Source organism: Plectropomus leopardus, chromosome 14, assembly GCF_008729295.1.
Source record: "Plectropomus leopardus isolate mb chromosome 14, YSFRI_Pleo_2.0, whole genome shotgun sequence".
NCBI classification, from domain to species: domain Eukaryota; kingdom Metazoa; phylum Chordata; class Actinopteri; order Perciformes; family Serranidae; genus Plectropomus; species Plectropomus leopardus.
The window spans coordinates 18468305-18487686 of NC_056476.1; the positions used below are offsets into that span (position 1 = coordinate 18468305).

Consider the following 19382-nt stretch of genomic DNA (forward strand, 5'->3'; position numbering starts at 1 on the left):
ACAACTCTCCCTTTATCCCCTGAAAACTTTTCCTGCTCACTCACCGCTATTCCCCTCTTTTTCCTTCCCTACTTCTTGTGTTCATTTTTGACACGAGATGAAGGGCGCGTTTCGATGAGGACCTATCAAAGCTTACAAACCTAGATTATATTGACCACATGTTTTACAATGTTTTCCTTGAAGCTCTCTTGAAGTTCTCAGGGCTCCACAGCTGGTGACTGAGGAGATTTATAGCTTTTAGTTTGAGAAGGAAATGAATGCTGCACTTGTGCCATTTTAATGGGCGTCTAATCATGTCAGGACGAATAGCTTAGGCCTCCCTCTATCAAAATAAGAGTTTTGTGGTGCCATGTTGTCAGAGGAAGGTATTTGTTGGCTGTCATCCCCTTTTCAGATTTATTATGTGAGTTATTGGATGTTTAATTCATAGCCATCACCGATCCACAAAGATCAAAACTGTTGAGTAATTATAGTAGATAACCTATTCATCTGTTATTCTGTTCATTTTTTTGTGGGTTGATTTACTGTTGAGCAAACTATTGACATCATTAGCTCCAAGTGTGATTTGGAGTGAGACAATATTGTCCCTTTATCTTTCTTTTGCTGATCTGGAGGAAGCTGCTTCCAGCGGTCATGTCATCGGATTGGAAGTCGACGAGATGTTTTCGTTTTCCAGCTTCGTCAGGCCCCACAGTGTAAAAGAGCACCAAAATAAACAGAGTGTGCAGAGAGGGAATGAAAGGGAATAGTGTTTGGGAGCACAAACACGGCAGCTCTAACTGTACTTGGTATGCCTTTTCTACTGGATGCCTGGCTGTGAGCCAGCCGATAGGACGAGGAGCGAGCGGGGCTGAGAGAGAGAGGGGACAGCCAGACAAAAGGCAAAGCACTGAGATGACCAAGCAGATCTGCTGGTAACCTTGAACAGAAATTTAAAAAGAGCAACATAACATTCACAATGAGTGTTTTATTTAGGGCTGGGCAATATGGAAAAAAAATCAAATATCACGATATATTTGCATGAATGCCTCAATATCACTTAGAGCTATGATTAATTAAATAATTGTCAGCTTTTAAATGAATCACCAACTGATATAATCTATTGATTTGTTTGAGAATTTCTTTAAGAAAAGTCAAAATTCTCTATTCTCTATTGCTGTAGGGCCGCTACTAGCCCCCCCCCCCCCCCCCCCCCCCTTCTCTTTTGAAGGACAGCATTTCTGTTTGTGCGCACATTGTTGATGTGGGGAAAACCTTGAGCTGCCCTTCTCCCTCTTATTTTAAATTAATTTAACTTTCATCGTTGCTTCCCAGGTCTCTCTGTGTACCGCAAGCTGCTCCAGGGCCAGGAACCTGGTCACAGATGACATGAAAGCGACCAGAGGCACGCCCTGCCCCTCTGCCGGCCTGACAGGTGTCTCTGCATGTAACTACATCCTCACAGAGGTGTATTCTGGGAAAGGACAACAGCAACAGATGAAAGCATGCCAGACATCGAACAGGGTCCTATTAATTTCCTTCTGATACAGCCGCAGACATGCGAGAGGGTAGTCTGAGAGGCCAGGAATGCCCAGCTTTGACGCAGGTTGGGATTTTGTTTGCTCAGCTCAACATCAGTTGGCCTTTTCAGCTCCTTCCCCTCCTCTCCCCCTCGCCCCACTTGGCTGCACTCACACATCCCAACAGTTGTCCGCCCTCATTCTCTTCATGCTACTGATGCCACAGAAAGATTTCACTGACAGATAGCCTTCAGCAGATGGTTCTTCAATGCCCCGGTGGCATTTTAACTATAAAATTCAACCTTTTATTCTTTACAGTAGAATGTGCGCCGCATTTTTTTCTTCTTAGAAAGTTATACAAACAGGTGAGATGGGGGTTTGATTACCTGAGCAGCTTCTCATCTTGCTGCCTTTTGGGAGTGGCTTCTGGCATTTAACACTCCAACTCTTGATCCCTGTTGGAAGCCAAGTTGTTGCCAAATCATACTCTCTGGTCATTGCCTAAGGATGTGTTAAAAGTATGGCATCCTTTGCTTGTAGGCTTTATAAAAGGAGCTTTAATATGATTGGTTGCTGCCTTGTTCCCTGCTTACAAGGATGATGCAACACTGTTACTGGGAAGCTTTATATCAAGAATACAGTGTGATTAGTTGTAAACTGTGGAGATGTTGGTGTTGTTTCCTTGAATGGACCAAATTTAATATTTGTGGTTTAATAAGTAAATTATTGCTATTGCATCAGTATTTATTTACTGTAAATTATCCACCAAAAGGTTTTTTTGGCCATTTCTGCAGGGTTGGAAATTAACTGTTTTGTCCATGTGCCACTATGGCTGGTGGATCCAGAAATTTGCATGCCACTCAATAGAGTTCCATAGCATTTTGGGCTGGTGAGTGGAGGCAAATCCAGCATTCACTTGCATAATTCACCTGCATTTGGCTGGTGGATAGTGCTGATTTCCAACCCTGGTTTGTGTAGCTCAAACCATAACACAAAGAGGAATTATGGTTATGCACAGCCTCGCCTACAATGAAGGTTAATGCTGCACCAGCTGACCAATATCCATGTGGATATTCTGTTCCTTGGGACCATATAGCGAGTTTACTCAGGGCGTGTTAATAGAATAAAAATATCTCTGTTATATATCCATAGATTTAGCATATGTTTATGATGACTTTGTCAAAAAATACTTGAATGTCATGCATGTTTTTATCATATCAATTGATGATTATCATCAGAGGGATTTTGCACAGATTGTAGTTTTCAGTGCAGTACAGCAGAACTGGTTTTAATGTTTTTTCTGTAGTGATTGATGTTAATGTTGTGGATTTACTGCTACTTAACTATGCCAGTGCATGCTGTGTTACAAAAATCCAACAGTGGAATCCAATTCTCTTGTGGCGATACAAAGTTGTTTACAGTTTGATCATTTAATCTGTTTTGTCGCTGATTGTTTACAACACACACATGCATGGAAATGTAATATTTTACGAATCGTCCAGGCAGTCTGTATCCAACAACATTGAAATGAATATCTAGAAAACATTAAAACATGCTGATCATGTAAGGAAATGTATTTGTTCACCACACATACTGTACACTGGAAGTTGTAACTGGCTGGACTTTGATTTCTTTACTTTGGCCATCAAAATTTACCCTATAGAGTGCTGCAGGGATGATGTTTTTCTGTAGGCCAACGCAGAAGTTAGGAGTACCCTGGTTCTCTTGACAAAAAGACGGTTGGATTTTTCCATTGGATTTTGGATTATCACAGAAAATAAGGTCTGTAGCAAACTAAAGTGTGATACCTACACATTTTGTTGTCCACCAAGCTAATCTTCACAAATGAACACCAATTGTATGATTCATTCATTCATATTATTCAGAGGGTGTAAACAAACAGCTTTAGGCTATAAACGAGGCTGTAAAGCTGTGATAGGCGCGGTTCAATGTGATAATGTTCTGCAGTCTCATTTAGCCACTTGCTTGCAACTGTCTTTTTTAAGACACGTAAAAGCTTAAAAATGCACAAGTGGGGTGACATATTTATGTTTTCGAACAAATCTTGAAAGTCTCAAGCTTGTGTTAACCACAGACCTTACTTCAGACATCTAATCAAAAAACCATTCAAAAAACCCATCGACCCTAGATGAGGGAACTGGGAGTGCTAAAATGCTAACTCATATCCAGGTTTAAGGACTCATCCCTGTAGCACTCTATCACCCTTAAAAATAAAGTGCTCTAAAATACTTAACGCAAACAGAAAAACTCCAGCAATAATGAAATTAGAACAATTCTATCCAACTGTCCATTTTTAATTAAAAAAAAAGGTGTTTCCAAGAGTAATAAGAAAAAACATTTACAGTTCGTGATCTAGTTAAGTGTTCACTTAGTGACATACGTCGTCTCATACAACAGAAAGGCTTCACTTTAAAACAAAACAATCCCTGGAATCACCATCCTGTTGTATTACAGAGGTAAACATAACCATGGAAATACTACTTTGAAATAAAGGTTGGTTTCCAGCATTTTTTTCTTTTTTTTTCTTCCTACGGTCATTTTTAATTCAACAGCATTTTAATCCTAAACAAACAGTGTAGGGAACTGTGGCGTGCACAGCATCGGTTTCCAGCTCGGACATTTGAAGGTGTCCTGTGCGTCAGAGCCGAGGGATGTGTTTGCTCTCAACAAACATTTTAGTTTCACCCTCTTTGACGTTTTCCCATTATGAGTTCAGTCTGCATTCTCAGTCATTTTCTCTTTTTCGACTGCAATCATTTAATGTCCGTAGGAATGCAGCGATCATTGAAAGACAATTATTGTTCTGTTCCTCCTGTTATGTAACACTGAGGTACATGCTGTTCAAAACGCTGGAATATGAAAGAAAACAAAATATGAGAAACACTGATGTCAAAGGAGATTGCTGAAGAGGTCTGATGGGTTTGAGTGCCGTTAGTGAAGTGGTGTTTGACAAGTCTTCTTGGTAAATGCTGCCAATGATTGTGAGCAGAGTGGTGGACTGCGTCTTTTTTGAGAGAGAGAGCTCGGGTTAGGCTGAAGCAGGGGTTGGAGGTACTCGTGGAGGGCAAAGTGTACCGTACCCCCTCTAACCCCTCATACCCGCTCCTGAGTAGTGCTGGGAGCCGTCACGTCCCCACGTCTCTCGCCCTTGAGTTTAGCTGCACTTGCAGGACTTTACGACCATATTGGAGAGTTGCTCGACTTTAGGGGAGCGACCCACGTAGTAAAGGATGGTGAGGGGCTCCAGGTCCTGAGGAACACAGCATGGGGAGGCGGATGCTTCGGGGTTCAAGGTGTTATACAGGCTCAGCAGCTGTGGAAGACAGAGCAGAAGGAGATAGAAATCAGCAATCGTCTTTTCCCACAGATTTACAACTTTAACCCTTTGAAACCTGGATCAACATCAGTTTTCTTGGGCTGTGTTCAGATGCCTTTCACAAGCTGATTTACCCTTTGAAATATAAGTAGTTTGGTTTGATCTCTTTCTAAAACATTGGGGAAAAGTCACTGACCAGCTTTGCAAGAAATGTCCTACAAATTAAATTAAAAAAAAAAAAAAATAAGAGGGGATGATTATTAAAAATTATCCAAAAAATAGGGAAAAATGTCCAAGAAATTATATTTAAAATTATAAAAAATTGTATATGTAAACTTATGTTACAAAATATATAATAAAATAAATAATGCATTATTATTATTAATATCAATTCCCCCCAGAAATGACTGTCTGACTGTAGGTTAAAGCTGTGAATATATTCATGAAGGCAGGAAGGCAATGAGTAACTTAACAATAAATTCCCCTCAAATTAGCAACAAATTAGTGAAACCTTAAAAGGAAATGACCTGAAAATTAGCCAAAAAACCCAACAGGAAATTACCTGGAAAAAAGTGCTTAAAAGTAAAACATCTTATATATTCTGTATCAAATTTTAAATCTATATTTCTAATAATCATTAATACAATTTCAAGACATTTTTGAATAATTTTGTTTTGTTGTTACCTTTTACAAATTTCTTGCAAGTGGCTTATTGCCTTTTCCCATGTGTTTTTAAGAAAATTCAAACTTTTTGCTCAGGTTTCAAAGGTTTAAATACTTGTGAAAGGCGTCTGGATGAAGTACAAGAATAACTGATGTCCACCCCAGTTTCAAAGGGTTTAACTGATATTGACTTAGGTGACTAAAATATGTTATCCACAGCAGTACATTGATTAGCTTCTGTGGCTGTACTCCCTTCTGATTCTCCAAACTGGGGGGCGAGCTGACCGCCATCTACTGTGTGTCATACGCTGACTATGGACAAATCCTCCATAGAACTTCACTTCAAAACCTTCAAACTGTCCCTTTAATGTGTTGTGGCACTTTGTCTCACCGAGCTGTGGGTGGTGTCTGCACTGCGTAGGTAAGGACAGGGACCAGAGCAGAAGTTAGCGTAGTACCCTTCAGGCTGATGGATCCACCTCCAGCCCAAATCTTGCCGGAAATTAATATATAGTGGTCGCACACAGCAGTTCTCCTCATAATTGCTGCAGACAGGAGAGGACAGAGGATTACACTCACTCCATTTCATGGGTAACAAGCAATTTTAAGAGTTGTATACATTTTCCTGCCTGTGGGCTCACAGCCAGAGATGAGAGTGAAGATCAGAAATTCCACTCTTAGGTGTGCCCTTATTTTCCCTCTTGGAGTCAGCCCAGGTGTCTCTGGTGCTGCCTGTCAGAGGAAATCCAGGGCCAAGGAGACGTGGTGTAAGAGGAGGTGGCACTGGGACAGATCCCGACTTGTATTGGCTAATACCTCTGTCATGCTCGTCTAGGTGATTAACAAACTTTTTCTGTGCCCACGTACTCCTCTTTCCTGCCATCTTTCTGAGACGTGACAGCTGATATTTTCATTTCAAGTTGTCTCGGCTTGTGTATTGCTTGACAATACAACCCCTCCTCATATCTCTGCAAGACAGTAGTACAGGATTCCCACAGTCATGGAAAACCTGGAAAAATCATGCAATTTCACAATCACATTTTCCAGGCCTGGAAAAGTCATGGAATTAGTCAAAAAAATTCCATGGATAATGCCTGTGTGTTGTAACATAGCTGCAAATGTATTTTCTGTAGCGGTAACTTTTATCCCTGCTTTACTTCTCTCCCTTCAAAAATGCCAGGCAAGCCAGAAAAATTACAATAATGGGTCCTTGAAAAGTCTAGGGCTGCCTGTGCCTGGGCTGTCTGTGAGTGCTTGTGACTTTCATGCTACTCTCGGCAGCTGCGGACATGCAGGCAGCGGCACAGAAGGAGAGAGAGACCACACTGTAAGGTGAAGAAGTATTGAATTTCCAGCTCGCAGCAAGTTAATGCATTACACTCTGGCTTTTGTTGATGTTTAGTGTCAACAAAAAATATTGTTGCGCATTTGCTATCTGTTGTTTGCGCTGTTAGCTGGTTTACTATGCTGTGAATGCCACTGTCATACTGAACCATCTGCTAAGCTCCTTCTAACCTTCGAAACTTTGTTGTAAAACAAAATGAATTATTGAATATTCATATTGAACAGTCAAATCTGATTCAACTGGCAATAATTCTGAGTCACCTATAGCCCTAAAAAAAGTCATGGAAAAATATTTGCAATATATTTTGCAATAGTTTAACTATCTCAGTGTTTAAATCACCAAAACTTACAGTGCAGGTGCAGCCAGGCAAATTATATTACAGTTAAAGACAATAGTCAAAGCAGTGCATTACATTTTCCAGGGTGAGGAAATGTGCCTTACTTGAAGCAGTAATTGGTGTCAAGTGCCCGCTTGCGCCTGCGGGAGGAGGTATGGGCATCCAGCCTGTGGGGAGGGAGCATCATGAGGATGAGGTGGGGGTAGAGCTGCTCCTTTTGCTTTTTCACACGGCTCAGATCATCATAGTCCGCTTCCATACCTGCAGGAGACAGTCAGTTAGTCTGGAGGGAAAACTGCACAGAAATACAGGAGACTCTCTGAGAACTGTAAAGATGTCTTCAAGAGCTGACTTCAGAGGAACCACAACTTTAACTCTAATCAGTGTCGTCAACTGTAACTTTTACAGAAGGATACTGTAATATCCAGGAAGGGTTTCTCTCAGTTTTGGCTCACTTTTCATCCTTATTCAATGCTGTTCCCTAACTTCCTTCTTTCCTCCGTTCTCCCCCCTGGGCCTGCGTCTGCTCATCCAATCTGCCCCTGATAGCTAAAGCAGTGGATATCTCAGGAGAGATGCTGCTGTTGGATATGTACGCCCCTCTTTAATTCGGGGCCAAGCGTCTGAGCGCCGTGGCAGCACATTCCTTGTGGCCAAGCCAGTCGGGAGTGTTCCCAGGGCCGAGGGCCCGGGGGCCCCAGTGCTAAGTGAGATACCAGATCAATTGTATTCCCATGCTCTGTGTCTCTCTCTTCCTCTTTGAGAGGAAACCCATTATCTTACCAAAAAGACCTCAGTAGGTTTGAGGAACATGTTGATGACTGGATCAAAAGGTACTTTTTTTTAGACTGGTCTGACAAAAAGAGTATTGTGAGTGTTATTGTATCATAAAGAGATTCTCTTTCATCTGAGGAAACACTGCATTTGAATAGACTGTGCACAATAACAGACTAAATCAGCAGCTCTGGTGTCTTTAATTTGGCAGTACGCAAAAGGTATGTGTGTGTCATCAATACAGCAATATAGCGCGATATTTTATGTGGCAATATTGTATCAATACATGGACCCCAAAGAACGTTTTTCTTTTATTCTAAAACTTTTCAAATTAATAACTCAAATACAAATTAAACATTTAGTAGCTTACTTGATCTATTGCCTTTTCAGTCCACAAGTTACATTTCGCTGCAATGAGAATTAATGAAACGTGAAACTTTATCTCCCAAATTTAATTTTTAAATAAAACAGATATCAACAGTTTTTTTCTTTTGTTGACATAATTTACATTTGAAAAAATGTCATGAATCAAAATGTATTGCAATATATAATATCATCACAATATTCAGCATATTGCTTAATGTTTAAAATCGCAATTGTGTTATGTGGCGACTAAAATGTTGCAATAATTCCCACCCCGAGTATGCAATGAAGCAAAAGGCCTGTTGAGTTGTTGGAGCTATTAAGAAAAAAAAATCTGCAAAATAGAGTTTAATCTACAATATAAACTTTGTACTTTATACAAATGCTCTGCATTTGCTAAAAGTCAAGTAGAGAGTTCACTCTGCCAACATGGCAGCACCGGTTGGGGCATCCTATAGCAGCCCTGAATAAAGACTTTTTAGACTTTTAGAAGTCTTTTTTTTTGGACTACATTAAACATGAACAGAAGAGCCACTGATGCAAATCATCCTAAAACAGGCACGGCCTCAATAGCGCTAATCAGAATCAAACAAAACTTTTTCAACAAACACAAGATCCTATCTCTCCTATATGGAACATTAGACAAATCAAACAAATCAAACAGACTTAAATGTTATCTGGCTTTTGATCGTGACTACAAACTGGCAGAACATCTTTTCACTGTGAGAGATCAAAAACAAAGAAAAATCCAGACCAAATACAGACTTAGCGACCACAGTCTGGCCATAGACCCCCCTCCCCCCCCCCCCACCCGCCCCCCCCCAAAAAAACGCCTCAAAACCTGCACAACACGCGAGCCTGAGACTGAGATGGGAAGAAATTAATCAGAGTAGAATACGTGAAGACAGTATTGTTTCCTAATTTTACAAAACATGATGAAAGCAGAAATCTGATGAATGTAGGAAAGAAACATGCAAGACATCTGAAGTAACAATTTGACATTTTGGGAAATACGTTTTTTTTTTTACGATTTGCTTTCTTACTGCAAGTTAGATGAGAAGACAGACTCCAGTCTCATGTCTGTTTATTGGCAAGAAAACAAGTAAGTATATGTCCCAAAATGTCTGGTAAACTGTTCTTTTAACTTCATATTATGTAGTTTGTGCCTTAAACTGAGGAACAAACAGAAAGAAAATCCCTTTCCTTACTTCTCCTCCAATTACAATATTCCTCACATAGGTTTGAATAAATGTGTTTGGCTGATTGCCAATTTGAAACTTTGACAATATCATTCTCGACACCTTCAAAATACCTTAAATTCAACAAGCTTTAGTAAAAACAATGAAACACCTCTGAGGTATTAGCCTTTTGAAACCGGCACAAACTGGCTTGTTTTCCTTTTTTAAAAAAACATGGGAAGAAGGCAATGAACAATGAAAGATGACCCAAAAAATCAGCAAGAACTTGGTTTTTAAAAAAAGAAAAATATTTTTTTTTTAAATAAAACAACAGGGAAATGACCTATAATAATGATAACAATTCTATAACACAATTGTAAATGTGTATAATAATAAATACGGGTTTTCCCTAGCTTTTTTTCCGTTAACAATTTGCCCTACCTTTTTTTTTTAAAAAAAAAAAATGTCCTAAATATATTAATTTCTTACCACTTGTGGAACATTTCTTACCGTGTTGCTCATTGCTTTTTTTCATGTTTTTGAAAGAAATCGCAACAATTTGCTCAAAGGTTTAAATACTTGTGAAAGGCATCTGAAAGCAACACAAGAAAAGTCATGTCTCTCCTGGTCTCAAAGGGTTTAACACAGTCTCACCTTTGAACTTGACCTCTAACACCTCATTGGCGTTCTCGATAATGTCACCATTTGGCCTGAAAGTGTGGCAGGGGCAGTGCACGCTGATCTCCAGGCCCAGATTTGTCTCTGAGGAGCGAAACGAGAGCAGAGGGACGTAAGGAGCTGACATTTTCCCCTGAGGCAGTTATGCTTCATTTTGAATGAACCAGTGCTATTTGGCAGGATATGTAAGAAGGTGCAAGGAAAATCTGAGGTGTCCAACTCACGTCGGTACATCAACCACTCTCTCACTGTCTCTGTCACATCAAAGGAAACCCACTCTGGCGTCCCCTTGGTCAGGACGTTCTTGCCCCCAATGTAGCGCTGTTTGGCTTTGGGGTCGTCTTTCTGGAGGATCTGTGAGGAAAGATGAAAATGTGACCCAGCTGCATAAACTCTCTTTCTTTCTTACACACACACTCTTTCTCTCTCTCTCTCTCACACACACACACAGAACCAGAGCTGTCTCTCTGAGCCAGACTCTCCAGGATGCCTTGGGCCAAATGTCTACTCTTCATGGAAAAAGTGACTCCCTGTGTTGATATCCCCATTTTGCAAGTTAATGCCTGCGTGTTACCCTCCTGCCAATGAGAACCTGGCTGTCCTTCACGTCAGCAGTTCAAACTTTGACTTAAGCTGGGCCACAGTGTCACACAGTTCAGAAAAAAACATAGGTATCTCTGCGGGCATTCATGTCCGAGGCCCCAAATTGACAAAACTGAGGAAACTGCAACCGTGTGGTTCAGACATTCCTATCTCCATCAACACTTCTCCGAACAAAGGTGTTTATCCGCAGTGAGAAATGTGTGTGTTTGGGTGGCTGGTACGAGCGCCGAGCCCCACAGCACTGCTATGGATAACCAGGTTCCTGAACATTGTCAGCATCTAATCTGTCTTCCTGTGGGAATGAGGGGCCAGCGTCAGCCCTCTGCCAATCAACTCCAGCCTGAAAAGTGTGGGGGCGAGCGAGCAGCTCCATTTACTCCCCCGGTGGGTGACCCTGCCTCTATCTCCTCCTAGGCCCCTGGAAACAATCTGAGGGCCTGACAGTCTGTATTCAGCTCTGGCCAGAGCGTTGCCTCAGAGGCGGTATGCAGTCCGGAGACGCTTGTCTCCCTGGCAGGAAATGTTGGAACCTGATCATTACTCCTAGTCTCTCACGGGAGATTAATGAGGAAACCGAAAAAAAAAAAAAATCCATCCTTGCCACCCCCCACACACAGACATCTAACAGATCTGTGCTTTAACACACATAAAAAAGCTCATAAACACGCAAATGCAGGTGCAGATCTATAAACCCCCCAGTCAGATTCAGATTCAGACAAATTAGATTAGTAATAAAAATAAATAAAAATATGCCAAGAGGTTCATTGGAATAAAGGAATATATAAATAGAATAAAGTTAAGTTTGACTATCAATTTAAAAAAAAATAAAACAATTAAAAATAACATTTACAGAGCATTCTAAGGACAAATTGCAAGATGTTGAATGGCGATCTAACAAGCAGGTAAAACGCAACGACACCCTGACAGAAACAGGGAAAATTCACCTGCAATTCACCAAACAATGCTAAATTACTTGTTGCTCTCTGGAGGATTTGTTGATTGCAAAAAGTAGTCACTTCCCTTTGTGTCACGACTGTGATCTTAGAGAAGATTTTATCAACTTGAGATTTTAACAAGAGCACAACACCTTACCCAACAAAGATGGACAACTTCTTTGAGATTGACAGCTAAGAAAGAAGAAACTGTTGAATGGTGATCTCAGGTTTCTTAAAGATGGCTGTGCAAGCTCTTAAATTTGTCCTAACGTAGAATCCATTTGACTGTAAGCACATGGAATAATGATCAGCGCATGAAAAGAGGAGGGAGGGAGGTGGGACACCCTAATATAAATGTTTTCATCTTTCTCACTGACCTACGCAGTAGAGCACATTACCCTCCTGTGCTCTGCTAACAGTGGAAATGAACAGTCAGATCTCTCTCTCTCACACACACACACACACCCACCTGGTAGAGCTCAATCCTCTGTTCGTTTCTCTTGGCACCGGCGTTGGGGATCCGCAGGGCTCTGAACTCGGCCCGGAACAAGTTGGTGGAGTTCTTCTCCATGGTGGAGACGTTGAAGCGGAATACCTTGGAGGTGATACCCTTAGGGCAGTAGGGGAGGTCATCTGCAGGCAAAAGTGGAAATGCTGCGTCAGATAGTATTAAATGTCTATCTAAAAAAAGATCAGATCAGAGTGCTCATTGTTTTTTTCATCAGAATCCCTTTTATCCATCTGTTACCTCACTGTATACATGTTATCAATGCTAATTTTCCACCCTCTGATTATTATTGATAAGCTTGTTGCAGAGGATTCCCTTCTACACATTGCAGATGAAAACAAAGCTTTTATTTTTTTTAACTATTTCTACTCAATTCCAGAGAGACGTGGGCCATTACCGCGAACCATCTGCTTATACTTTGTGCGGTCCGAGTTAGCAACAAGTTGAAGTCATGAAATGAAAACCAAATGTCCCATGTGGTGGTGGTGGAGCAGGCTGCAGTGGGACGGCAGCGTACTCCTCCTCCTCCTCCCACTAGCTCTTCAGCCCAACAGGTGCTCCAAGGGGCTTGGCCAGGAGCCAAGTATTCCCTGGAACCAGGAGGTTTGGCCGGGAACATGTGGGCTCACGTGCTGGAGCAGAACAATACCTGAGAAGCCATTGAGGACTCCATCATGATAGTGAGTACATGCTTGACAGCTTGTTGTATACAAGGTGTGTGCATGTGATTGCACATTGACCTTTGGTGGAATCAGCTAAGTAAATTGGCACATTGTCATTCTATGTAAAAAGCTTCCTGTTTCCTCTTCTTATACCATAATACCATTGAACAGTTTATCATTTTAACAGGCCAAGCACATGCAGTGTTGAGCAAAACAAGCGCATAGCAAACTTTTTATGGGCCAAATGGAAACAGTCATTTACAGCCAAGCCATGGCTAATTTATTACCCCAAGCTTTAACTTTATTACCAAGCCTCAGATTTGCTGGTGGTTGAAAGGGGCATTGCACCTTTAGCTGATTTGCACCTCCAAGCTGTTTCAAATGGAAACTCAGAAGTTCAATCGTTTCTGTGTCATGCAAAAGGAACTCGCACATCTCCAAGTATCTGTACTTCATTTGACCCATAATCCTATTTCAGTGTCCTCCCAGTCATTATCTGATATTTCCACAAAGTTTTTTTTTCAACTTTCCCTATTTATAGGTGACCTTTTCAGCATTCATCCCCAGCCAGATATCTGTCCAGTGTTTCCACACAATCTATAAGGAGGAAACCTCAGTAGCCTTTTCCTCCCCTCACTCACTGCTCCGTCTCTCTCCCTCACCCCTCTGCCTCCCCCACAGAAGGTGGAAAGCCCCACTTCGAAGGGGAGATTTGAAATTCTAATCAAGTCTTTGGTTTCCTTTTGGATGACCTCATTTTTCCCATTGCAATGGTTTTAGGTGGATTTCACATTATGGCTTATTTTTGCCAAGGGTCTGAAAGGTAATTTGTTCCATGTTGGTAAGTGGAGGGGATTGCTTGCATAATTAAAATGCAATACATACACCAACTTTCTGACCCCCACAATTTTTAGATGGTAGCTCTCAAAGTGTCAGGAAGCTGACATGAGTTTCACCTGTAAACTCTTTGATTTAGCAAAGACTTATGCAGGTAAGCTCTAAACATGATGCAGGTAAACAAACTAGATCTACTGATACAACTACGTAACTAGTTAAAGGTCCCATATAGTAACAACTCAGCTTTCCATGTCTTTTAAAGGCGGGTACAGGTGTTACATATATATATCTAAATACTATGAATGTATCAAAACACTCAATCCACAGAGAAATGCACACAGTCTGTATTCTGAAACTGTCCCCTAAATGAACTGTCAGGATTTCTGTGAAGTTGTGATGTCACAATTACACTACATCGACAAAACTTGAAACATAAACAATCTAAGTGGGTTCCTTTGTACTACCTGCTGGATTTTTTTGCAATGTATGTGAATGACATCAGCTGACAGGAAGTAAACATGGACCCAAGCTGTTGCCTAGCAATGCAATTACAGAGAAACAGTCCCAATAAGAAAAAGAGTATGGTAAAGATGGTGGTGGTGCTATGGTGCCATTACAGTCATTCCCCCACCTGCAATGACTGTGCAGATATGCCCAGAATGCTTATCACAGATGTATTAAAAGACCTGGACACAGCATTGGTGTTATTTCCACGGTATATAATTACCAGGATGATCAACTCTGCTTCTGCATTATTGGGCCCCTAGAGCAGGCCCACCGGAGACTTGCCAGACCAAGCTCAGTGGCCAACTTCCACCGGCTGAGTAGCCGACTTCCGGATTAGCAATCTGCTAACATGAAAGGGGATAAAATGATTTAATCTTGTCGCTCTTTTATGTTATCCGAACAAATGGATTACATCTTGATAGTAAAGCGAGTCATTTTTCGGAGTTGCAACGCTCAAAAAAATGTTTTCACTGATTTATCAAAGACTCTTTCCCGATGCAAGTTAATGGGGAAAAAGTATTCCTGGGCCTAATGGCATTGTGTGATGGACTGTGGAAATTTCAATATAACTGTTTTGCTATTACGAAAATTGTCTTAAAAGCACAGCACTCTTCCTTGAGGCCTGGCGTGGATCAAGGAGGGTGGAAATAGGAGAGGTAGTGCTTTCACATTACGTCACAGCAGTCAAAATAGGACAGCACTCCAATTATAGCGTCTTTTATTATCACCACATGGATGTCAAAATAGGACGTTTCGGGCCAGACCTGTCTGGCCCGAAACGTCCTATTTTGACTGCTTTGATATCCATATTGAGGATTCAGCACCCACTTTCAACAAGTTACATTGTGAGTGAGCATGTTGTATTTGATTTTTCAAATGACATCACACAATTGGGGTACCGCACACGCACAGTGAAATCTGGTCTGCAGTTGCCCAAAGGCTCAATAGCTGTCGCACTATCATAAAACACAAACGTCCAAGTCAAAGACCATACACAAACATTTTCTGTATGCAAATACTCTATTGTATACACTATCAATTTCAGTCTACCTAAACGTTTTTTCGGGCTGATCGCCCCTAAGGAGTCTAAAAATAGCCTGAAAAGCACCTGAGCAGACATCATCCCTTTATTTCTAGCACCCTCTACTGTAACCCTCCAACATCACAGCTCTAGTTACATTGCGCATGTATCGTACTCCAAGCTTCCATGGGGTCAAAGAGTGTGACTCAGCCTTGGCGTGGATGAGGGAGACACTGATGAAACACTGACCAATCAGAGCAGAATGGACTTTTTCAGTAGGTGGGGGTTTAAAGAGACAGGCACTAACACAGACTGTTTCAGAGGGCGAATACAGGTATATTCAGGCAGACAGTATGAGAGAAACAGTCTGTTTTTTTTCTAACATTAAAGGATGTAAACATGTTCTAGTAGAAACCAAGAATACAAGTAGGAACCTGAACATGGGCATAATATAGGTCCTTAAAACCCCAAACTGTTCTAAGATCAGATTATAGTTAGATAATTTAGTCACTGCAAAACATTCTCATTAACATGCTTTCAAATGGCACATATAAAAGCCCTGGTAACAAAATAAGGCTGTTGATTTCATGCTCATATTATCACTCTGTGAATCTGAAAATAAATGGGCTTTAAATGAGGGATTTAGTGGTGAAGTTGTGCAGGAAGGCCTGAGGGACAGACGTTTGAATAGCTCTGTTGTAAAGCTCCACATAAAGTGCCTCGCCCAGACGCTATCGACCACGCCTGGCACCCTGACACACGCTCACCCTTCAGTGTCTGGGATCCTCTCATGACACAGAGGCATTCTGATGGAAGAAAAAAAACCCTCTCAGGGATCACCTCTCTTTGCCCTTTTGCCCCAAGGATTGTCCGTGATGTCAGTCTCTCCAGAGCTTTGTTGAGGTAAACAAAGGAAATAGGAAGCATAAGGCAGCAGGTGCTAGCCAGCTGCTGAGGTGTCTCGGTCTCATTGAGGACAACAGAAATTTCTTTGGAAATGGAGTACATTGGCTCTATTATCTAGTAAAATAGCACTATCTGAAATATGTTTGCATTATGCTGCCATGGTTTTACTAACCCATGACACTTAAAAAAGCTTCTTGTGTATCAGAGAAGAGTCCTATTTCTCTATGTCCCACTGCAGCAGATGAGATAATGTGATGCAGCTCTGCTCTGAAGCTGAAAAACAACTTTTTTTCCACTTGATTAAGGATGAGGAAGCAAAAATGGTAAAGGCGTGGGAGTTGTGGGGGGAGAGAGATGCTGTTTCTTTGGGAACAGGCCAAAGACCTCTGTCTCTGTTTATTCAGATGACATCATCTTTCTACTATCCCATATATCAGATACCCTGCTGTCCTCAGCGCTAGATCTCATTTTTTACTGACCCAACACTGAGTCAATGATTGGCTTGAAATTTCACTGAAACTGCATGCTTCAGCGTGCAAGGCACGGTCTTTCTAATTCAAGAGTCAGTGGATTCGCAGAATGTTATTGTGCCAAAGGTCAATGCTCAGTTCAGTTATGTCAGTATTTGGTTTGCAATGATATAATGAGTCACACTGGCCTTCTGTTGCACCAGAAATGGAAGATCTATTGCTGCCCAGTCTTAATTATGCTTCATCTATGGCAAATACCTTGATTTGCATTAGTAGTAGTTGTGGCGAGGAAAAGTAGTCTGGAGTAAGTGGCGCATGAAAGTATGACAGAAAAGTTTCTGTTTAACTTTTTAACTGGGCATGAAAAAAGCAAAACTTGACCTTATTCCCAAACACTCCCACCTTCCAAAAAACAGTGAATGTAAAACTCATTATATCCAGCAGGAATGAAAATGAACTACGCTGCAAAATTATCAAGGTGACAGACGTTATGTTCCTATACACTTTCTCTTTAAAATTACAGAATGGAAAAGGAGAGGAAAGTGCTAATTAATGTATGTTGGCACCTTGGCTAATTTCCTAATACTCCTCTTGGATTCGGAGTGGAAAGTGCTGCCAGTAGTCAAGTCAAGTTCACGTCTTGTATTATCACCTACAGTATGGCCTACAGTATGAGAGCAGCGTGATGTGTCCCGGGCACCTGGCCATCACTGATCCCACTCCTTAGACCTCTGTTTGTTTTGGGAGCTCTGGCTACCCCTGACCAGTGGATAAACCCTGAGTTGTGTATTTTGAGTGTCAGAAGCACTTTGTGGGACCTGTGAAATGGATTTGATTCAGGACTTATGCTGGAAGCGGCAGAGGCTCTGCTTAGTGTCACAGCACAGCATAAACACCTGTTGATTTCAAAATGCACTAACCGGCCTCTGACCATGAACAGGCACAAAGCCAACTCTTCTACTTAAAAAGCGACTTTCTCTGGAGAATCGGCTGCTCAGCGAGCTTCTGTTTCTGGTTTCTGGAACAATCAATGGACCATAGTTTATACAGGAAATACCAATATGGATGAACAAGGGAATTAGATCATAACACAGAGCTCAGCTCCTTGCTACTAGAAAGAAATAGTGGGGGAAATAGAAGTGAAAGAGTCGTAACACTGGATGAAAAATATTGGGAAACTCACAGCCAGAAAATGGAAATGAGGTATTGGAGTTGGCAATAAATACTAGACTTAACTGCCTGAGAATTTTCCCCGCTTAGGAATGTGTCAGACTTAGGCTGGAGTTCCCATGGCTTTGGTGTGAGGTATGTATGAGGAATGGTGCTCATTCCAATTAGACTGTTTACTTTGCCCTCTCCTTTGCGCGCCGCTCCACTGCTCACAGGCGCGTCTGTGCGTAAAGGCTGCACAGACACGAGTGGACCAAACGCCAGCTGGAAAAATCTGATCCCTGATTTTTACATTGTTAACTCACCTTTAATAATGTTATATCGAAGTCAGATGAATTTTTGTTTTTAGTCTTATGGGTGTTTGCACAAGTGATACTTTTGGATCACCTAAAAAATGTTGGCGCACTGGCAAAACAAAAAAAAAAAATCGTGGCAATAACAAATAATTACTCCACCCTATATTTTTTCAATCACCCACATCTAACACAAGCGTTTATTGGATGAGAAGTTGCAAAAAAGAATCACGATCAAAGACTTACTGTTTTCTGGCGGACCATTGATCATGTTGAACTTGTAAATTTCTTTGGCATAGTACTCAGTCTCCGTGTTATCCTGTCCACAACTCTGCTGTCTGTCTCTCCCCAGCTCCTCAATGAGCTCCTTGGTGCTGTTATAAAGGGCCAGGACCTGAAACGGTACTTGACTTGGACCTGTTGTTTGAGGCGGACTGGTCAGCCGGAGTTTACTGAGAATCTGTCCCCGCACCGCCTCTACTCGCTTTTTCTTTATGTGGTCGATGTCCACAGTGGTGCAAGTGGATAGCGACAAAGTCATTGTTACACAGTTTGAGAGGAGGAAAAACAAAATTGCCTTTCCCAGATTCATATTTCACTCTGCGTTCACTCACAACCGAGGCTTGTCAAGTAAAAGAAGAAAAAATAAACTAAATTCCGATTTGCATAGAATCCCTTTTCTCTTTTCATTCAAGTCGTGAGTGAGTTCTGTTCCTGGAGGAATCCCATTTTCTCAAGTGCTATGTCATCTTTGCAAAATGCGCATTTGCATGGGAGCAAATCCGTGCCATTTTGGAGAATCTCAACTCTTCATTAAAACTCTTTATTCTACTCTTCATTCCCCCTTATCTCATGCAAGCACCGCTTCTCTTCGTCCTGAGTTTATAGGGCACCGATCTCTGCACCGCGGCTCAGTTTCTCCATTGCATTGGGCTCTTTCCATCCACTTGTGCTTGTGGAGTCAGTGCGCCTCTCTGCTCGCTCGCTGCAGTCCGGCCTCAAACACACTCAAACGCTCTCTACGCTCACTCATGCTTTATAGTCACAAGATGTGACGTTTTCGAGGGAGGGGCAGCGAGTTATAGCCTCTGTCCGGACAATTAGATCTGTTCTATTCTGAAACGCACCTAATGAGACTTTAGATGTTATGTTCTCAAACTTTCGAAAATGTGCGTTATATTGGGCAATGTGAGATTACGCAAGAGCTCCCGAAAAAGGAAACACAGATTTTTCGATGGGATATGTTTGTTTTCTATCCTCTCTGTGCACGAGGATGACCAATTTCATTTGTATTTT

General features: G+C 41.5%; 2 protein-coding genes across 4 annotated transcripts in view; one reads left to right on the forward strand and one right to left on the reverse strand.

Moving 5' to 3' along the window:
• Nucleotides 1-3956, forward strand: part of ttll5 (tubulin tyrosine ligase-like family, member 5) — a 59575-nt gene extending 55619 nt beyond the window's left edge. For all 3 annotated transcript variants that reach the window (XM_042500315.1, XM_042500317.1, XM_042500316.1), the window contains one exon: nt 1315-3956. In XM_042500315.1, coding sequence (XP_042356249.1) covers nt 1315-1367 — 53 coding nt within the window. In that variant the 3' untranslated portion in view covers nt 1368-3956. The remainder of the gene's footprint in view (nt 1-1314) is intronic.
• Nucleotides 3799-19102, reverse strand: tgfb3 (transforming growth factor, beta 3). Its single transcript, XM_042500318.1, has 7 exons — nt 18333-19102; nt 12182-12345; nt 10399-10528; nt 10151-10258; nt 7286-7442; nt 5891-6044; nt 3799-4833 (listed from the first exon to the last, which is right to left on the reverse strand). Exons 1-7 carry the CDS (start codon nt 18676-18678, stop codon nt 4675-4677), a joined length of 1218 nt encoding a protein of 405 aa, XP_042356252.1. The 5' UTR covers nt 18679-19102; the 3' UTR covers nt 3799-4674.
• Between the last annotated feature and the right edge of the window lie 280 nt (nt 19103-19382).